This window comes from Poecilia reticulata, linkage group LG21 (genome assembly GCF_000633615.1).
Source record: "Poecilia reticulata strain Guanapo linkage group LG21, Guppy_female_1.0+MT, whole genome shotgun sequence".
NCBI lineage: Eukaryota > Metazoa > Chordata > Actinopteri > Cyprinodontiformes > Poeciliidae > Poecilia > Poecilia reticulata.
Window position 1 is genome coordinate 6,218,589 of NC_024351.1, and position 21,214 is coordinate 6,239,802.

Sequence of the window (21,214 nt, forward strand, 5' to 3'; positions counted from 1 at the left end):
TATATATATATATATATATACACACACACTTGTTCACAATTGCTGCTATTTTAACCTAGGTTTAATGACACAGTTGTGCATCTGTTCTTATCGTTGCTGACGATAAGCAAAGTTTTATGGTTTCGTGCCTGTTTCGTCATATGCTCGACTAAATAGCCGGTTACCTCAGTTACAGTCCACAGGGGTTCCCGAGGTTCCCCTGCGATTATCAGAGTGCAGATCAGATTTTAATGACTGAGCAGACTGCATGTGCGACACCGCATGTGCAACGACAGAACTTGTTTAAAAGACGGCACAGAGACACATTAAAGATAAAGATCCACTGTGACATGTGTTTCAAATCAACGAATAAAAGGTTAATATCAGAGAAAGATTAGTTTTTAAATGAGGCTCAACCAGGATATAAAGTGCACTGCTAGTACATGCCGTCAAGAACAAATACAAAGGTTGCAACATTTAACAAATGTATTTAAGGGACACTAAGTGGGGATGTGTGCAGTGGATGGAGGTGTGTTGGGTGTGGGGGTCTTGTTTCCAGTGCAGTGCACAACGCATTGACGTCTGTTTTCTACTCTACTGCTAAGCCGCTCCCCGCAAGGGAAACAGCTCAAATTACAGAAAATATCAAACACAACAAATACAAATATACCAAATGTTTAAGTTGTCTACTCACAGGTACAAATATAACAGTGCTATCTAGAAACTAAACACACACACACAGCTTGTGTATCCAAGTCTTTCCCTTTCGAGTTGCTATGCACTGTAAACAGTCTTGATTTGATCCTCTCTTATCTCTACACTCGCCCCTTTCACCCTCCGCTGGCTGTCTTCCCACGAGCGGTTTATGTGCAAAAAATAAAGATACAAGGCGGAGGAGTAAGGGGGGCTTTCAGGGCGATGGGGGTGGGGTTTCATAAATGAGGATAAATCCATCCTCTGTAGGCCAAGGCGTTGTGTGTGTGTGTGTGTGTGTGTGGCCCGTTTCCTTGTTTCAGAGTGTGGGCAAAGACTACGTGTCACGTTCAAATTGAGCAATATGCTATCTGTTTGCTTGCGTTCGGAACCATTATGATATAAGAAAATTGGAAAAAGGGAGATAAGGAGCCAAGCCATTACACCTGGACAAGGTTCTGGTACACCTGATATGGTCGATCTGAAAAGGATTTAGAGCGATACGCATATACACACCGACTGTATCCATTTACATGCACACACATTATCTGTCTTCATCTCAAAGTGGTTTAGCTGAGAACGACTCGAGGCCAGGCTAAACGGGCAGAGCACCAATCAGTGAGAATTCAGTTAAACAGAGTCCAAATATACTTTGCGTCAATCTTGTTTTCAAATGTTGCTTTGTTCAGGTCTTGGGTAAACTTCATCTTACTCTACACACATTTAGAAGAAACTGAACCTGAATTTGAAATGATTCAAACCTTGGGAACCATTTCTGTAATGAATATAGTAGTAACTCTGAAGCAAAAGAAAATATATGAAGTTTTACATTTTTATGAATGAAACTAACAACTGTGGCATGCACTTGTATCTACCTCGTCTTTCTAAGTACGTTTGCCAGGTTTTGTTATCTAGAGATCAGCGTCTTCTGTCCTCTGTTCTTTGCAAAAATTGTTCATATTCAGTCAGCCTGGACGGAAAATCTCAGATCTTCAACAGGATTTAGGTCAATGTTTTAACTAAATATGGATATGCTGTCACATAAATAAAATCCAGCATAGCTCTGGTTGTATGACATGGTTGATATCTACAGGAAGGCATATCTCTGCCCCACTTTAAAGTATTTCACAACTTCTGATAGTTTTGTTCTTTCTTTTAGGTTTGCCATGTATTTAGTTTACTTCATTTCAACATCAATTTTCACAGGTTTTCCTGCCCCACTTAATAAATTTAGCCCCTCAGAATGATGCTGCTACCACATTGATCTATTAAGGGTGTGATACACAGTGTATACAGATTCCTTCTCAGTCAAAAAGTAAAATTTCAAAAATTACATTTAATTATCTTTCTACTTCACAGTTATGTACTTATTTTTATTACCAAGACCCTATAAAACCTGGAGAACATACATTAAAGTCTGCAGTTGAAAAATGGCAGATGGTGAAAACACTTAAAGTGAGAACGCATTTCTAAAGCCCTTTAACTATTTGTTAATCTGCTTTGTCATGTTTATTCTGTGACTGAAATGTACCTGTATATAGAGACATTCTCTATTAGATCTGCAGTCTCTGTGTCTGTGATGACAATGCCCTTTGGAGACACTGTCAGGGTTACTTTCCGAAACTTCTTGGCACCGGCTCTGGCCTGTGGGTGTGAGAGACAACACAACACACACAAAGATCAGAATGGGAAACCCCGACTTCGATTACACAAAGAACAAATCTGTCAGACTGACTGAAATCAAAAGTGATCAGAACTTGAGAATAAACACAGACAAACGCCAAATTGTGACGATTTGCTTCTGAGCAAAGGCCAGCAAGCGACTCGCTGCGCTCCAGAAACATGCAGTGGAATTTATAAAAGGCGACAGAATGGGGGGAGGAATGGTGCAATGTGAAGCCCAGAGTGAGCTCTCCAGGTCGGGCTGGCAGCCACCGACTCCCCCTGCTGCTCTGCACCATCTGGGCTTTCAGCAAAATCAGTGGTAGTGCTGAGCTTGTAGACTCAGAGAGCGCCTGTTGACACAGACAGTGACCAACCTCTTTACCGCACAATTAAAACACAAACAAGAGCAGTTTAGAGCCTCACTTAAACAATGACAGCTGCAGAGTCACAGGAAGGACTGAGGAGGAAAACAGCTATGAGAAACCAAAAAAAGAAAATGGAACAAGAAATAAGGAGGAAAATAACATTTTAATCAACCGGTTTTAAATCTATCAACCATGTGAGGGGTTTGTGTAGTGGTATCTTTACTCGAGCAGAAACTAGGTCTCCTCAAGGACAATTAATAGTGTCATGGCAAGCTGAAAGGGATCAAAAATCTCTTGAGATGATACATTGAAGAGCAGTTTCTGTTTAAGCCTTTATAATTTTAATTATATATATATATATATATATATAATCAAAACGAGGGTAGGGCTGCATTAGCTGACTGTGCTGCTGGAGCTCGTTCATGTAGAAACATGGACAATTTCTGCTGCCGCGTTACAAGTGTCATGCCACCAGGCAAAAACCAATCTGTCAGCCCGAGATATGCCAAGTTCAGACTCTTTCTGTACGTTTGGTCCCGCCGCCTTGTCTCATCACGTCTGAATGAAGCGCGGAGCAAATGGAAACGTCCCAAATGTTTTCTGCTCTCCAGCTCAGGTGGACCGGTTTCCAAGGGAACGGACAAAGACAAAACCGACTTTTTTTTTTTTTTTGTTTTGGTGCAAAATCATCTGAATTTTAATCCTGCCATTAGGTTTGATGCAGGCTCTACTTGAGAAGCAGAGGAGGTGTGATTAGACTGCCTGAGCAGAGCTGTCCGTTCTGAAAAAAATAAATAAATAAAACCTTTGACAAAATAGCAGCAATTTATTCTAGGCGATATGAAATGAATATTGTGGTCGGGATTGTGTCTATGGTCATAAAGGAATTGGCAGGTGGAAATATGAATACAATTTAAATGCTTGTTCGCATAAAACGTGCAGGTGGCTGAAACCTTTAGATGTTTTGAAGGGGTTTAAATTCAGTAGAGTGCTTGTGATTTTGAAAGCAGTTCTTTGAAAACTGATAGCATTTTGAATTGGTAAAGGAAAGCATGGATGGGAATCTAAAGCCGTTTCCTGTTGGTAATGCGTCAGATTTTTTGACTCGTTCCAAATTAGAATCTGAAGTGCTGAATCCGACGTTCCTTCCATTTTTTATTTGAGGGTACCACAATATTAGGTGTTGTTTGCATGTTATTTCCGGGCTTACTCTACAGTAGACATGGACATCATGTGGCTTAAAGGCCAGTAGCAATGCATGGACCATCTGTGTCCGCCCCCTCTGTGACCTCAAATAAAATAATTAAAAATGAATCCTAAGAAAAACGGCAATCTATTCATGAATCCTGTGATGGGAAATAAAATATTGTGAATGTTAAAACTTCCAGCAAAATAATGCTTCTGCAATACACCATTTTGTATTGCAGAAGCATTATTCTGCAATACAAAATGCAGAATAATGCATTTTGTATTATTCTGCAATAATACAAAATGCATTTTGTATTACTGCATTTGCAGTTTGCCTTGAGGGAACAGCAAGTAGATACCTGGATCCATGCATCTACTGGATCTATGTATCTGGATCCATGTATCTACTGGATCCAGTAGATACATGGATCCATGTATCTACTGGATACATGTAGTATCTACTGGATCTACATGTATCCAGTAGATACATGGATCCATGTATCTACTGGATACATGGATCCAGTAGATAGAATCCATGTATTTTATTTGGCTTGTTTAAACGAATAGAATCCATCAACTAAGCTGATGAATTATTTTATACCCGTGACAAATGAATACCTAAGTAGCCTTAAAACAGGGACAAAATACCACAGCATTTGTTACAAATTATATCTTGAATTCAACTGAATAGTTAGAATTTCTCAATGTTCATATGAAGCCTATATCAACTCTGGTTCAAGTTAAATCTCATTGATGAGCTTCAGCACTGAAAAGAGGATTGGAGAGTGCTGTGGGCATAGCCACCATGGCTGTGAGCTAATCTTTCATGGTAGTGTGATTATGTCCATGCACTGAGATTTTGTATTTTATTTAACTTTTACATCTGCTTCTTATCTTGTATTGTTGCCCCACAGATGATACAGTTAAGCCCATAGCATAAAATTATCAAACTACAGTGATAAGAAATCGCCCTGGAGCATCGCAATGAGCAGCACACATTTTAAATGTAACCATTATCCTTATTTTTTTTAAGTCCATTATAATCCTCATGTACTGCCCTACCTCTGTTAGTGCTGCATTTTTTGTGTTACTTTTAATATTCAAATTAGGTTACACAGAGGAGCCTTTGGTTCTTGTAAATTCCTGCTATATCAAACTGCTAAAGCCACAATCTGCTTTGCCTGATTTGACTAGTGTCCCAGTTCTATGGCTTAATCCAGAGTCCCAGCTCCAAAACATTCCTACTTTAAAAGTCATTGAAATTTGAGTTACATGAGAAACTGAGTCTAAAAAAAATAAAGCAGTGCAGTCATTAGTTTTCATGTTTGAAATTCAAACTCACCGTTGCAACAATTCTTCGAATAGCAGCTGACGCCATTTCCTCTCCTTTTGGTTGTCCCACCAGAGTCATACCAAGGTACTTCACATTGAACACCATCCCCTCCAGCAGGGTCTCCTTTGTGTCCGTCCAGTTTTCTGGCAACTCTGATTGGACAAAATGACAGATCACCCGGAAATTAATCAGTCTTCTTGCAGAGCTTCGTAAGGGTTTTGATTGTAACCAAATAATGAAAGACGGTTAAGAAAATGTTGTCATCCATCTACAGTCAGACGTGTATTCATATCTTACAATACATAGGATTACATTGCATTTTTTTAAAACACAGAAAAGTCCAGTGGAAATGTATTTATCGAGTGCACACGATAATCAAACTACTCTCAAGGAGTTTATAAATAATCTATAATTATGCTATTAGATGGGCATAATTGTCTGATGAACCTGTCTAATATATTAGACAATTTTTTAACAATTCCTTTCAATTTAAGTGACTCTTTCAATCCCTTGCATTGAAATAATTTATCCCCCACCTCACAAAGCACTCCAATTTCCATTATTGGTTTAGTTAGTGTGTACAGCTGCATTTTAAACAAGTTTAGGAACTATTTATTACTTGTTTACAAAGTTAGTCTTTTTAATCAAAGTCCTGGACAATGGAATAGCATTATGACAAAACGGTTAATCAACAGGCCACTACCAGACAGGAGACAGACAAAGCTATGTAGCATATAGCCGTTTAAAATACAACAGGTCGAGGCTTTCAGTTAAGAACTTTTGTTTTTCTTTCCATATCTATGAATTCATTTTCATAGCACCCAAGAAAAAGAGGGAAAAGTGGCCTCACCACTATAACGCTGGACACAGTGTCCAGCGTTATAGTGGAGGATGTTGGCATCAAATTCTCCATGTGGTTTGAGCCATCTGTCACTGGCAGACCCCATGCAGCTGTGAAGGCGACTAAAATCCTCGCTGTGCTCCTTCCAAATTCACTGAATTATTAACCATTCTTCAATCACACTGCGGAGGCTGGTTCAGAAGCAGGGGGCACATTTGGTGGTAATAAATGCAAATGCTCTGGGAACATAGTGGACGGCAGAAGCACCACAGATCATTTGGCTGCAGTGGGCGATAGGATAACAATGACTTTCAGTGTAGTACATGTTCCGTTTTAGCTCTTGGGGTGAATTTGTTTTGATACCTAATTAACCCACAAGGGAGAAACTGTCTCATCTCAGTAGGTAATAGGTCACACACACACACAGCAGCTATAAAAACAAAAGTGCGGATGCCATTTCCAGTGAACATGTCAGCTGATGAAGGCAAAACAGTAATCCATGTTCTACAAACGCACAGGGTGGCCATTCCTTGGATTGCCTTTATTCCTGAATTGTTCGTCTTGAATTTACAGGGTTTGTGCATTTTCTATGAACAATATAACATAATCTAAAGTTTGCTGTGAGAATTAATATATTTATTCAGATTTTAGCAACATTAAATAAAATTACATTTGTTTCTAAAAAAAAAAAATAAGAGTTCAACTATTTTGGCCCCTAAGAAATATCTCTGAATTGAATAAAAACCATAATGTAGAAGCTAAAATGACCTCCACTTATCTATTTTTATTAAAACAATGCCATTTTAAAACCACACCAGTAAATCTATAAGTTGTTTGATTTGCAGCTGACTGCAGCTTGTCTACTCGAAAAATTTGCTCGACTAATTGACTAATTTCAGCGTCAGTTTGTTATAATTCTACATCAAAGTGTATAATATTCTGCCAAATAAATATTTAAACTATATGAAATAAACATAATTAGGACATGTTACAGATTTTTGTTTTAAATTCCTATGCAAATATCACAAATCAATGAAATCTTATTTTTAACTGAGGGCCATCATACCATGGGAATCTCATATAGCCCTAGGCCATCCCATCTGTGCAAGTGTTGTGACTTGCCAAAAAAAAAAAGTCAATTTCAGACAGTCAAACTTTAATTTTCCCATTAAAACTTTCAGGCCTTTGGTCACATCCAAACTTCAACCCCAGGTCAAAACATTTACGGCACTGCAAGTTTTATCAAAACATCACAGCACTACAGGCATAAGTGCTACAGTTCATGTTGTATCTTCACTAGGAAACACCCATGAATTATTCAAGAGCTTTATGTTGATGCTGCAGGGTTTCCAATATATCACAAGCACCTCCCCATTACCCCCACCCAAAGGAGAGCGCTTAAATTTTTAATACATTCAGTGCAAGTGGGACTGGGAGTGATAAGAGTGACAGGAAAAAAAAAGGGGTGGCTAATTGGATTTTTACATGTTGAAGAAAATCCTAAAGGAGAAATATATTTGTGCTATTTGAACAGTTAGAGGGAAAGCATGCGTCGACTTGACCTGAGTGCAAGTCTGTTGAAGCTTGTGCTCATCAAGATGATTCAATTTAGAGATTAGGGAGGAGTCGATGCCTTAGTGGAGCACTCATGACATTTCTGCGTTTAATAAAGTGGAGCCTGGAAATAATTTAATACCAAGCATATGGCAGCTAAGGTTTTATGTGTATACACACACACACACGCACCCCCCCCCCCCACACACACACACACACACACAAAACAAAAAAGAAAACACTGTATTGTTATGACACACTGCATAAAATCAATGCGCAACAACAGAGCAGGGCAAACCGATGACATTTTACCGCATGGAAACCCCAAGCGCAATCACGCAAAAGTTACAAATCCACTTGTGTGTGTGAAAAGACGTCGCGCTGAATGAACCGAGGCGTGTGCAGCGCAGCGTTGGGGAACTGTTGCTCCATAATAAGGGGCCATGTGCTCTGCACGCCTTCAGCTACATGCAGCTGTTTCATTGAGTGCCACGCTCGTAATTTAATTTGCTCTGAGAAGTCAAAATTGTACCCGGGTGAATTCTCCTTTGGCTCGACACCTATGCTGCCGGTTAATTAATAACGCAAACAGAAGCACGCAGACAAATACACACAGGAATAACAACGCAAGAGGGGGGGAAAAAAAGCATCTGCGCAGGCAAGCAGTCCTCAAGTGATGAGCTTGAAATTTGTTTGAGTGAGCTGGTGCTCTAGGGTCAAAATAATAACACTATTTCCCCACAAGTCATTAAGGAGGACAGTACTTAATAGGAGAAATGAACACGACTCTACAGTATTAGTGAAGAAGAAGTCGGCTGACTTTGAGGACCCCAGTGACACCCCCATTCTCTTCATCCTCCTTGATGCAATCTCTGCCTCGCCGTTTCACTCGTCTGCTTGAAGTTTGAATCTGGGACGCCACCTTGACGGGGAAAATAGGCCGCACATTCAGGGAAGGTGGCGGGCTGGGATGGCACGGGCGTCTGGGAGGGGCGCGTTGGGGCTTTGTGGATGAAACTGGTTTCCTGAGTTTGCCTTGAGGGAACAGCCAAGTAAAGTGTTTCTGTTCAAGCTCTTACTTTTTTCACTGCTTGCTTAAATCCGTCCCCTATATTACCTTTTGGATCCTTGCTTCCTCCGACTTTCACTGCAAGCAAAGTATGAAAGAAAACCCCATGCTTTCATGTAGTTTTTGAGAGAACAGCTAAGTAGAACCACTCCAGGGTGCTGGTTGCCTCTCAGTCAATCCAGAATCAGTCAAGAGTGAGTAAATTTTCATGTATATGTACACACACACACAAGTATTCGGTTTTATCATCATTTGTTATTCTCGTTCAATAGAACACCAAAATCATTGTCATTTATTCAAAGCCTCTTAAGACTTCAGTATCCTGATCCTTTCTGGGATGCCTTTTTTTTTTTTTTTTTTAGAATATTTGATAAAGATCTAAATTATTACCAGAAATAAGCTTAGTAAATCAAAATATCCTTTTCCTTATCTTGAACATTTTGAAGACCCTCCAAGTCTCTAAAGATAAGATGTTTACATACCATGCTTTCATTTACGGGATAGTTGTCACAAGCTTTGTCAGAATGAGACGTTGCTCTAATTGACACAGTCACCCAAGCCATCTTTTTATTAATTTTAAAAAACACTATTATTAGAATTCCATTAGAATTTATGGATTAATTTTGGCTCTTTAAATGAGCAGGTTGTATATTTTGTTTTTATCCAAAAATTTCTTGATACGACTTGGACTGATTGGTCTTCAAACTGCCCAGGTATTCATTCAATTTGTTTTGAATTAGTTCTAATTTAATAAACTGAATAAATATTGCACAGAAAATGCCTAGGATGATGCAGCCTGTGTAAATAAAGTCAAAGAAACAGATTATGTTGCCAGGCAACCCAGGGCTCCATTGCTGAGAGGCCAGCAGTAACTAGGAGGTGGAACCTGAAAACTGCCTGACTGAACAACTTGGCTCGGCATCAAGAGAAGAGAACAAGCCACAGAAAGATGAAGCAGTGTCCCACAATCCAAAACATTTAGTCAAACAGCAGCAAACCTTTTTTTGTTGTGGTAATTAATCACCATCTCTCCAATTTTTGGGGGAAGCATAAGAAGTTTATACACCAATGGCACCAGACTAGCACTTTATGCAGAGGATAAAGTGCAGAGTTTTTGTAGAGGACATTTAGTTTAAAATATTTCACTCTTTTTTTTATTTTCATTATATCAGCCCAGTTTGAAATCATCCCAGCTTTATTTAAGTCATGGATTCGTCGATCTTCTGTAAGTTACATTGTTGATTTTATAGAAATTTGTTCAATAGCACAAAATAACCTTTGGTATCGTCATTGTTGTAGTATCTGGATGATACATTTTACATTTTTTAAGACCTACTTTCTAAAATCAGGACACTTTCTTCAAGCCGTTGACATAAAATGCTTTTTGTACCTATAAAAGCTATTTTGACTGAAAAGACAATATTGAAAAAAGGTCCAGTTTTAATTCGTCATAAAATTTAAAAATGGCACCAGAACACAATTTAATTTCCCAATATTGTGACATCTTGCAAGTAGTTCAAGATGGTAAAAAGACTAAAAATTCAGAGTGAAAATAAAAAGTACATAAGAAATGGGTGAAATACCTTTCACTTCCCAGACACTACAATGTAAAAACACACAAACAAGTGATACGATTACAACAAAGCAAAAGAGAAATCCAGTTTTTTCTTCTTGACATCCATTTTTACTCTTCATTCATTAAATTTCAATGCAGAAAGCTATTTTATTTTCAGTGACGGCGATCAAAAGGTTTAAAGGAGCAGCATAATTCAATCAAAAATTCCCTGGAGCTCCTCCAATAAATGAGAACACATATGTCTCATTCAACTTAATTTCATTTTCAGCATAACTCTCATTGAAGGCTTTCACTTCCATCTGCATATCCATTGTTCATCATAATGATCCTGGGAATTCTTTTGAATGAGCAAATTGGGCCAATGCAAATTAGGATCTTTTAAAGACTGACGTTAAATATAAAAGAGGCAGGGGAAAGTGATATGCTTGGGTTTTGTATCAAGTCAGACAAGTCAGGGAAAAGCGGCAGATAACAGTAAATTCAGCTTTGAATGTTTCACTCTCAACTGTTTAGCCTCAAAACATAGCGTGCCATCCATTCTCAGACTGGTACCAACAGTATTTCCTTTAATTCAAATTTGCACTTTCATGAAGATATTTTTTAAGACAGAAGAGACTTTTTTTTTTTTTTTAAACCGAAAGATATTTTTATTTTTCCCAAACTATATCTTGAATATAAATTACATTCCTCTGCATCTATTATGCAAAACACAACCCTCAACTCTCAAACCGTCCTCTGGAAGCCTCTGTGAATCATTAATTAGAAACTGATGTTTACACATCCAGCAGTAAAAGAGCTTTATTTTCCCCCACTTCAGGTTGGAGAAGAGTCCAGAGTGAAATTGGATTAGAACGGCAGGTTATTTTACTGCCCTGCGTTATTATGGGCATCAAATTAAAAGCCAACACAGACATGCAGGGTCTGGTCCTGGATAATTTCCTGCATTTCTATACATAGCTGGTATCCCAGTGTGAAAATTGGGCTAATATTTACTCTGCTGGCGCTAACAGTTGGTGTGTGGCTAGCGTTGGAAGGTGGAGGATACCGAGACAGATTAGCAGACAGTGATTTTATCTTATGTTGGCGTTTAATCCAATCCACAGAGCTCCGATTCCCAGATACAGGATTGTTCATGACAATTACAGTGTCACCACTCTCCACTGTTACCCCAGGGTGTTCATATCCTTCAGTTCAATTTTCTGTTTTTAAGCAGCGGAGCTTGTGCATCGCAAACAGAACTGAGTAAAAAAAAATAATAATAATAAATTATAAATATAAAAGCATTAACCAGAAATTGCAAAGCTATTAAAACTTATTTAATAACTGCACAAAGATATTTCACTGTAAATCTGGGGATGATAGCAGATGGTAGAAACAAATCAGTAAGGGTCCACATGTTATTTCAAAGTAGGGGAGCAAATGTACATTTTTAGTTACCCATTTTTTGGCCCAAAGAAGCTTGATCATTCGCTGCAATGAGAAATGTGTTAGCAATGTTAGCAATTTCTTCTTATTACGATAAACTATTAGAAGTAATTGCTAAAGTTTACCCATACGCTCCCTCAGGTCTGAGTTAGTTCGATTGAGCATGCACCGAGTGCCACAATCGGATTTGGAAATGAACGAGTCATAAACTTTGGGAATCTAGTTTTGTGGCATTTATCTGATGCTCCCTTGTTGCTTCGGTGTTTTCCGTCAACCATTCCTCCCATTTCCAGTTCCTCAACTTTACTCGTCTTCCCTCACCCCTGCTCCCATTTCCTAATCAACCATCTGCTACTTGTTCAGTAATCAACCCTTAAATGTCTCAGTTTGTCAGATCCTACTGTTGTCTTCTAACTTGAAAGACTCAGAGCTCATCACCCAGCATGAACTCTTAAAATAGTAGCAGAAACATAAAAGCTGGCCAACAATTATAAGGACTTGATTACTAAAGTGACAAAAATCAGTTTTCCAGTGATTATTAAAAACGGTATACAAGACCATTTTTTAAATAAAGTTATACAAACGGACTTCCCCCCCCCCCCGCCCCCCCTTATTGATACTCAATTTTTATTGTTTTACCTTTTGAGAAATCCATCTCTCATTTTCTACCAGGTTGGTTGAATGAAAATAAATCATAATCTACCAGGGTTGCGAATATTTTGGTGGTAATCCAAAAATAAGAAGGAATTTACTTGTACTTTTCCAAGTATTTATTGTGCATTTTTATATATTTTTGATGTTACAATCCTTATGGAGTAAAACTTATAATGCTTGATTAGTTGGGGTGTCTAAATCGGGTAGTCAGGCAACACATGGCTCTGGTCCATATAACAGTAATGTATTAGACCGCCTGCATTAATCACTGGGTGATTGCTTTAATGTCAGACATCAGACTTGCCAAACTGAAGAGTAAAAAAATCCAGTGTCACAATGTTGCAATGTAGCACAACTCCTAAAAGTAATTCACAAACTGAAAAGCAGTCATTAATAAAAACATAATGCATTGCGGTGCTCAGCTACAAGGGCTAATGTTGTTTGTTAAATGCAGGTGCTATTTAAAAAGACAGAGTAGCCCCATTAAGACGGTGGCTATTATCTGCTTTTATATGAACGAATAAATAAAAAACATCACAGCAAGGAGGAGCGAGCAAGAAGAGCGTTTGTCACACGGGATGTTTACAGCCTTCAGACAGCAGAGATCAATAAATACAGCAGCGATTTGCCCTGTAACCGTCCTTTAAAAGTACCTTAAATCAATTTTATAGATCTACGCTCTAAAACTTCGACTTGAATGAACACAGCAACGTGAGCTCATACGGAAAAGCATTTTTTATGCCGTTTCAGTCTTTATTAAAAATCGGCACCGACATGGTATAAAAATAAAGTATGATGGGATGACATCCATGTTATTTGGGGCCTGACAGTTTGCTAGGGAAAGAGTCTCCAGACCTAAAGTAAATAAATGTAGTCATGACATTTCCAAACAGCAGGGTGCTGCATTAGGCCATTGTTCAAAGTTAGCAAGTCATAAACCAAGTATTCAAAACAGTGTGGTAGTCTTTTTGCTGACAGATGTTTTCCTCAGCAGTCTCCAACAACATTTTCATCAACTATGAACAGCTCTCTAAAGAGACATCTGTTCATGCAACAATATTTGACAGTTATGATTTTGCTTCCCTCCCCCCATTCAAATAAAAGCTTATAAAACAATTTCTGGAAAACAAGGAATTACTTTGGGAATTGGGAACTTCCCCATCCATTATTAAAGAAAAAGAAAAAAAAGTCACCTTTGAGAGCTGCAAATTGCAGTCGAGACCAAATATCTCTGCAACACTTTAATATGTGAGGCTATCCCAGAGGAGCCTTTCCTAATGCAATAAAGCACTTCCGACCCATCCAGCTGTGTGATGGATGGTTGTGGTACACAGCCAGATAACTCACCTTCTCGGGTGTCCCGTCTCTGGAGTACAAAGGTATCGGGATAATCAAAGTAAGTGCTTCAGCTATCGATCAGGAAATTAAAAAAATGAGGTCCATATATTGGATCAAAAAAAAATTCAATCATTAAAAAATGCTGAATTAACACAAAAATAAGAAACAGAGGAGTAACATGTTACTCAGAAGGAAAAAGGAAAACTTGGTTTGGTTAGTTTTAGAACTTGAAGTGACCAAAAGAAAATCTGACATCTTTTTTATTTTTTATTGTCTTTTGGACGATAGAAACAGCTCCCCTGCTCACCTGGTAAAGATGTGCAAAACTCTTCAATAAAATTTCACACCAATTATTCTTTTGATTACAGCATCTAGTTTGGAATCATTTATTTAACATGGAGGGAATGAAATCCCACTTTATAAGAAACTGCTGTTGTTGTTTTTAAAGCAACTACGTTGCTGGCACCCCTTTGATTCCCATTTCAGCCTTTTATTAAAAAGTTTTTGTAATACATATGATGTGGCATGATGACCATTTTATTTAAGTAAGGGCATCTTCATGCCTCCCAGCCTGTTCTGTCTCTTATAGCACAGTAGAACTTTTTTCTAAGGGAAAACAGGTATGAATCAAGAACCGGTGATGAAGTAATTCTGTTAAAAGAAACAAAACGTTTAGTATGGAGACATCCTGGACAACCGAGGTTTTGGCTCGTCTTCAAAAGCTGGAAGAAATTTAATAAGCTCAGGAAGATGAAGCGCAACAGAACGATCCTTTGAGACTTCAAGCAGTCGTACCAAGCATGTCGTCAATGTGCAACTGGCAAAGCTTTACAAAGATATTATATACGAAGTAACAAATTGAATGGTGAACTTTATTACTGCCTTTCTCCTCAAGAAGTAATAATTTGCTCAGTCATGTAAAATAGGTTTTATTGAGATGCATTGCTGTTTTTAAGCCAGTTTTAAAGTTCATGTAGGATTATTATACAATGCATTTTACCCATTACTGTTTATTTAATGACGTTTCTCCTTAAATTGAGCACAATTTCTATGTATCCTGAAAAAGTAACCTGTACTGAATTCCTGGTGTGACACCACTTAGCATGTTTTACCATTCAGCTGCCGAATACTCACTGAACAGAATTTGCCAGATCATAATTTTATAATCCGGTCACAGTTTAGCATCTACATGGTCCGAGTACTGGTAAGATGGATTTTGTGTTTTCCTAAAATCATTAGTCACATCATACATTTGACAGTCTTCTGCTCTCAAAATAAGCTGCAGCTTCACTCTTGTTTTGGAACTGAACTGGTTAAAAAAAATCCCTTCCACTGTTGGATCATGTGAAAAGACGGCTACAGATTGAGGTGCTTTGGTTCCGTTGTTGGAAAGAGCGTCAAAGACCGAGTCACTGTTCACTTGCTGAACTCTCTCCTATCTACCCTCATTGATGTGCATGTGCAGCAGCAGCAACTGGAACTGTGACAAACAAGGATGAGGACCCATGTTTATCTTGCCACCATGCACAGTAAAGCGGATACTAGATAAAAATAAATAAATTAATTAAATCTTCAAAGTTCTCTGCTGGAGACCTGCAGCAATTTTTCAGTTTAAGATTATGCTACCGTCATGAAAGATTCATTTATTTTAAAAAGTTTTGACACATCTTTCACCACGGGTGTCAGTAATTGTAGAGGGTGCTGCAAATGAAACATTCAGGAGAGAGGGAATAATTCATCCTTAACATCATTCATTTATTCAACCATTTCTCCTTTTCATCAAAGACTGTGAATACACTCAAATGACTGGCAAGAGAAAAAGTGAAAAGTGAAAGAAATAAACAGTCAGCCATCAGTGGTGTAAAAGCAAAACATTTCTAACATCTTGCTAACATAAGGGACATAAATTAATTAATTAATTAATTAGTTTATTTATTTTTTTATTTATTTATTTCAAATAGACAAAATGTAAAAACGAAAAAAGACTCAAACAAATTATCATGCCCAGTATGAAATTCTTGGGACAGTTTCCTGAAGATCTGGAATTGAAGTCTATAGGTTCTTTTTGTCGTATTTGCATTAAAGATGTTGTTTAATGCATGCAATTTTATATTATCTGTTCGAAAAGAAGCAGGTAGAAGATATAGCTCATGATTTCTTGCCCCTCTACTACTTAACCTACAAACATTTAAATCCAAATACCAGATAAACTTAAATTACGTCCACATTGTATGACACTTAAATCTCACATTCTCATCCTTAAATGTGCAATTACTTATACATTTTTAATATCAATAACATTTTTGGTCTTTGAGACACCCACTGAATAAGCTCCTTTTTAAAGAGTTTTTTTTAAGCTAGTTTATATTTGTACTTTTTTTTTTAACTCACCATTCAATCCATTCCATAAATCTACTCCACACACTGATAAACAAAACCCCCCCACAAGATGCCACCCTGGGTGGTTGTCCATGTAACTAATATCAGAAGCTGCCACTGGGGAACTGCATCATGTTGTTAGAGTACAGCAAGATTAATGCAAAAAAAAAAAGAAGCATGAAAATAAATCAATAAATATTAAGATGTTCAGCTTGTTTCATTAAAAAGAAACAAATGAACAGCTAATTAATTTATCTCAGCTGGGTTCTCATCCAGCAGCGCTTTCCAAAGCACAAAAAACATTTCTCGACAGCACCGAGCTACACGGGTGCTCCACCGTCAGCTTGATGGGATGAGGCTATTTTTAGGCGTAGGTGTGTTTGCTCTTAGTGCTGATCTCAGAAAAGGGACATCGTGTCTCTGCAATGGTGTGGGGAGTTGAATTTTTTAAAAGCGCAAAAATAGAAACGGGATTTGTCTCTGTGGGACAGGAGGGCTGAGCCGATAGGCAAACACTCGCCTGAACAAAACATATTTGCAGTGTTTAAAATTTCTCTCCCACACACAAGACATCCACAGCGCAGCAGAAAAATCCTCATTAAGGCTCTTGCACCAGAGTTACACCCTAACCTTGAGCCACATGTTGCCCTGGACTTTCAGCAGACAGAGCCTTCATCTGTAGGGGATTCAGCGCCTGGACGCACAGGAAGCTGGGCTGTGTTTGTGTTGCTGCAGCTGACTGAACCTGCACCCCTCCTACGATAGGATCTATGTTTCTCTCCATTACATAATTCACTTCACTTCAGGCCAGGGAAACGGTGCTAAAAACAGTCCAGGGAGAGACTGCGGGAAAACCGCGTAATGATGACGTTGGTGGAACCCAGCGGCGATTACTTAAAGTTTAATTATGCTGGCAGATGGGTTAACAGACAGGAGGACATATTTTTACCCTTGGAAGTTTTGGAGAGATTTTGCAGATGCTTTTCAACCAGGACCCACAAGACAGTGTTATACATCGTCCACGACACAATTCTCAACAGCCGGAGAATGAAAATCAATATGAAATATGATGTGGAGCGTGGTTTAGTAATATGAAGCCGTGCTTTTAAAAATCAATATTCTACAGCAGGACAGTGGGAATAAACGCACCCAGAAGATCTGATGCAGACATAGGACAGTGCACGGAAATAAAATGAAACATCAGGATGAAGAAAAATGCTATTTGAAACTGAAAGCATGACAATATTAAGTGGACCTTGAAATAAATTTATAGCTGACCGATTATTTTAAGCTCATGCTTTATGCAGCCCAGACGGCTGCACTTTGCAAAAGTTATAAAAGTTTCTTGATGAACAGATCTTTTTCTAATCTTTTAAAAAGAGTGCCTGCTCAAAAGCTCCCGCATTTTTAGACTCTCTTTAAAACACTGTCTGCTCTTTAAAACAATTTCTGGTTAATAAGCTCAACTAATTCTGATTGAAGAATAAGGGAAGAAAAAAGCCTCTAAATTATTACATAGATCTTCAGCAAATACGTTTCTATTTCTTTGAATCTACACAAATATTAAAGATGACTCAGGTTGAAGTCATCGCAGAGAGACTTTTCCATTTCTTTAAGATATTCCTGTCAGATATTATTCATCTAATAAAGATGGTATGACAGACTTTACAAAAACCTAGACTGCAACTGATCGAGACTACTTTCAAAGATTAGAAGAATGAATGCTTGGAAGATATAAGAAAGAAAAAATACAGTAGCTAATACTAACCGACCATGACAATGTGGATGTTATTTTACCTCGATTAAAGAGCCATTTCAATCCTTTTAAGAAGCAGCTAAGGTTCAAAATGTCCTTTAAATGCTTTTTGGGAACTGTCCAATCTTTGCAGAACTTCTTAGAGTTTGAAAAGTTATTATTTCATAATATTTGTGTGCTTCTATTTTTCGTGTGGAATGATTCAGTCTACTTTTGATCAGTCTAAGTATTTTAGATTATGAACTCCAGATTTCTGACTTCAGTTTGGAAAATAATTGAAAACCAAAGACATCATTAAACAAATTTCAGATCATGAGAGCATTTAGTTCTTATAGGCAAAACATCTTAGCATTTTGTATTCTGCAGCTGGAAAATTAACTTGAGAATTAAAATGTTGTTTTAATTTACTAGAACAACAACAACAAAAAAAAACATAAAAATATCCAAGTCCCAAAAAGGCAACCCAGGATGCAGCTTCGCCGTATATGCTGATACTCATCCTGTACCTAATCTAAACACTGCCTAGTTGAGGTTTTAGGAAACATTTGTTCTAACCATCTTTGCAAAATGGTAACATGCACACACTTTGATTTTTCAGATATCTTGTAATCCTCTCAGTGTCTTAAAATTAACAATGTTCTTTTTTTTTCCCAAGCAAGATGTTCTGAACCACAATATCTAACATTATCCGTAACCTAAGAGATAGAATCAAAGTTATTCTTGGGAGCAGATCAGATTTTAAGGCAACGGATTTGACTGAAGTGAGCTTTGATTGAACTCGGAGGGAAAAAGGGAAGAAGACACTTCAAAATAACCCCAGAAACAAAGGAATAAAAAAAAATAGTGCTTCCCATTTAACGTACCTTCTCCTGAAGCAGTTTTGCATCTGATGCAAAGAAGATTGTTTAAAACCAAAGCCTTTAGCATTTCTTTCTCAGAAGAGAAAGAGCTGCAAAAATAAACTGAGTGAGGCAGCAGAAATGCCTGAACTCTGGATATTGATCAGTTGCTGAACACAACAAATCTGGCACTTTAAAAACAGAACAGACTCAACCGCTTCATCCCTCATCTTATAAAAGAGGCACGCAGAGCTGCTCCCAGTGGACAGAAAGTCATGACTCCTGCGTGGCGACCACTTTGTTTTTCTCAATTTGAAGCATATTGTTTGAAACAGGCGGCACAACGCTTGCTTCTGTGAGCATCCATCAGTTGACTTTACTAGCAGATATTTGTAACAACATTCATTTTTGACATATGCGTTTTGATCTCAACCTTCTATTAACATAAGTAAAGAAAGATTTACCAGAATAAATTGAATCCAGTTTAGCTCTTTCGCATTATGCAACAAAGAAGTTTAAATAATCCGTGTCAACTGCTATCACAGAGATGCAAATGTGCAGACTGCCAGACCAATGAACTGATGCATGCATTCACTGGAAAATGCAACCTAGAAATGCACATTTACATCTGGCATCAAAAAAAAAGAAGAAAGAAAACACAAACTTATTTAAAAAGCAGCACAACACGGACATTAGCTTTGAAATATACACAAACATTAATGCTGACCTTTTTCCTGAAAGCAAATAAGCAAAGGTTTGGTACAATACTGCAGTAACAATAGTTGTGGAGGGAGAAGCATGTTTAAGTCCAGAAGTTTTCATGTTGCGGGTTTGTCTCCAAAACTGCAGGACATTCTAACCCCCCATACTTTGCATAACTACGTGTTAAACAGTTAATTCTGCCATTCTAGCACCTCTCTAATTTTGGGAAAATATTAAAAACATACTCAAGTCAGAAGGTCTGTTCAATAAACAAAGCTTGCTCCATAGTCAACACTAAAAAACTCAATAAAAATTTTCACCCAAAAACCAGCTCTGGTTCAAAATGTACGTTTTTGTGAATCGTTTCTTCTAAGTGCTTCGTAAAGACACATTTTGATGGTCAGACCAGAATTGAGCCATTTGGCCACAATGACAAGAAGTCTCTACGGAGGAGCTAAGAGAAGTCATCAAACTTTGACCACAACTATATCAACTAACAAGACTGGAAAAGCATTGAACTTAATTTTATCAATTGCAATTATATATTCTGCAAGAAGCTTATCGATACCTGCAAAAAGCATGACGTTTTGCAATGATCCTCTTGTTACACACTATGCAGTTTCTTTAGCAGTGTGCCGTCATCTCTCTGCATGGGTACATTTGAGCCATTAAGACACATATTTGGTCTCCAAGATGCACTAAGTGAAGCAAAAATGTCAAAAGTTGCATCACTGCGAGCCTTTGCCCTCCAGTTGTTCTCAGTGGTTTCTGTGATCCATAACGTTTGAGCCTCAAGTCGTAGGGCAGCTCATGCAGGAAATGTTTGGATATCAAAAGAAGAGTACGAATGGATGAACAAACAGTGACACTCCTACAGCTTCACTACACTTGAAAAGGACATTAGTCACACACACAGTTGTTGAAGCTTCAACAAAAGCAAAAAAAAAAAAAAAAAAAAAAAGGGCTTTAGAAACTGTCATGTTTCATTTTGTATCGAACCCAAGTGGAATAATAAGTCTTGCAAAAATGAGACAAAAAGAAAAGCTATGCAGAGCTGTCAGTGGAGAGATTTTGCTTTTGACGATAATCTAACTAATAAGATTGTTGGGGTGAGAGGAGAGATTTGTCTCATGGGTAACAGAGCTCCTCCGAAGTGGAAAAAGTTAAAAGGTCAAAGTCCTGCAGTGTGTCACAAGACTGTATTATTGTCCATTAAGCAGGAAAAATGTTCATTGTTTTTTTTTATTAGTATTAATTATTATTTATTATTATTATTATTATTATAAGTTTAAAAATACACTAGTTGGTTAGTGTAACAAACTAAAGATATGAATCAAATAGAGGAGGGGAAAAAGCCAAAAGACCCAAAGAGCTTTCTAAATCATCCTGCTGATATGCAAAGTCTTCTAATGACTTTAATTCATCAGGTCAAAGCAAGTCATTAATACCAGACAATATTGATAACTTCTGATCACTGTAATAAGGAAGACAAGTTTCATTTTTTAAAGTCTCCTACTTGAAAGCTCATTAGCAACTCTTGATCATCTAATATGGCGACAGAACATTATTAGAGATACTGATGAGCAAGTCAGCATGAATAATGTAGACAAGAGAGAAAAACCTACGGAATTAAATCAGCATGGGCCATGCCAAAGAAGGTCAGCAAAGGTAAATGAATATGATTTATGAAATGATCCAATAGAAACAACTTATGTGTCATGTAGCATCTGAAATCATAAACAAACAAAGAAAGCTTATAAGAAGTTGATATGAAAGCAAGAGACACCTCAGACTGAAATGTTGTGCTTTAGAGTACGATGTTCAAATTACCTGGGACCTAATTTGCATTGATATTATG

The 21,214-nt window shown here is 37.7% G+C and overlaps 1 protein-coding gene across 1 annotated transcript in view; it reads right to left on the reverse strand.

Moving 5' to 3' along the window:
• LOC103457621 (low density lipoprotein receptor adapter protein 1) overlaps positions 1–21,214 on the reverse strand; it is a 39,686-nt gene that overhangs the window by 13,180 nt on the left and 5,292 nt on the right. Inside the window, exons 2-3 of the mRNA XM_008397912.2 lie at positions 5,233–5,375; positions 2,204–2,316 (exon numbers count right to left, since the gene is read on the reverse strand). Coding sequence (XP_008396134.1) covers positions 2,204–2,316; positions 5,233–5,375 — 256 coding nt within the window. The remainder of the gene's footprint in view (positions 1–2,203; positions 2,317–5,232; positions 5,376–21,214) is intronic.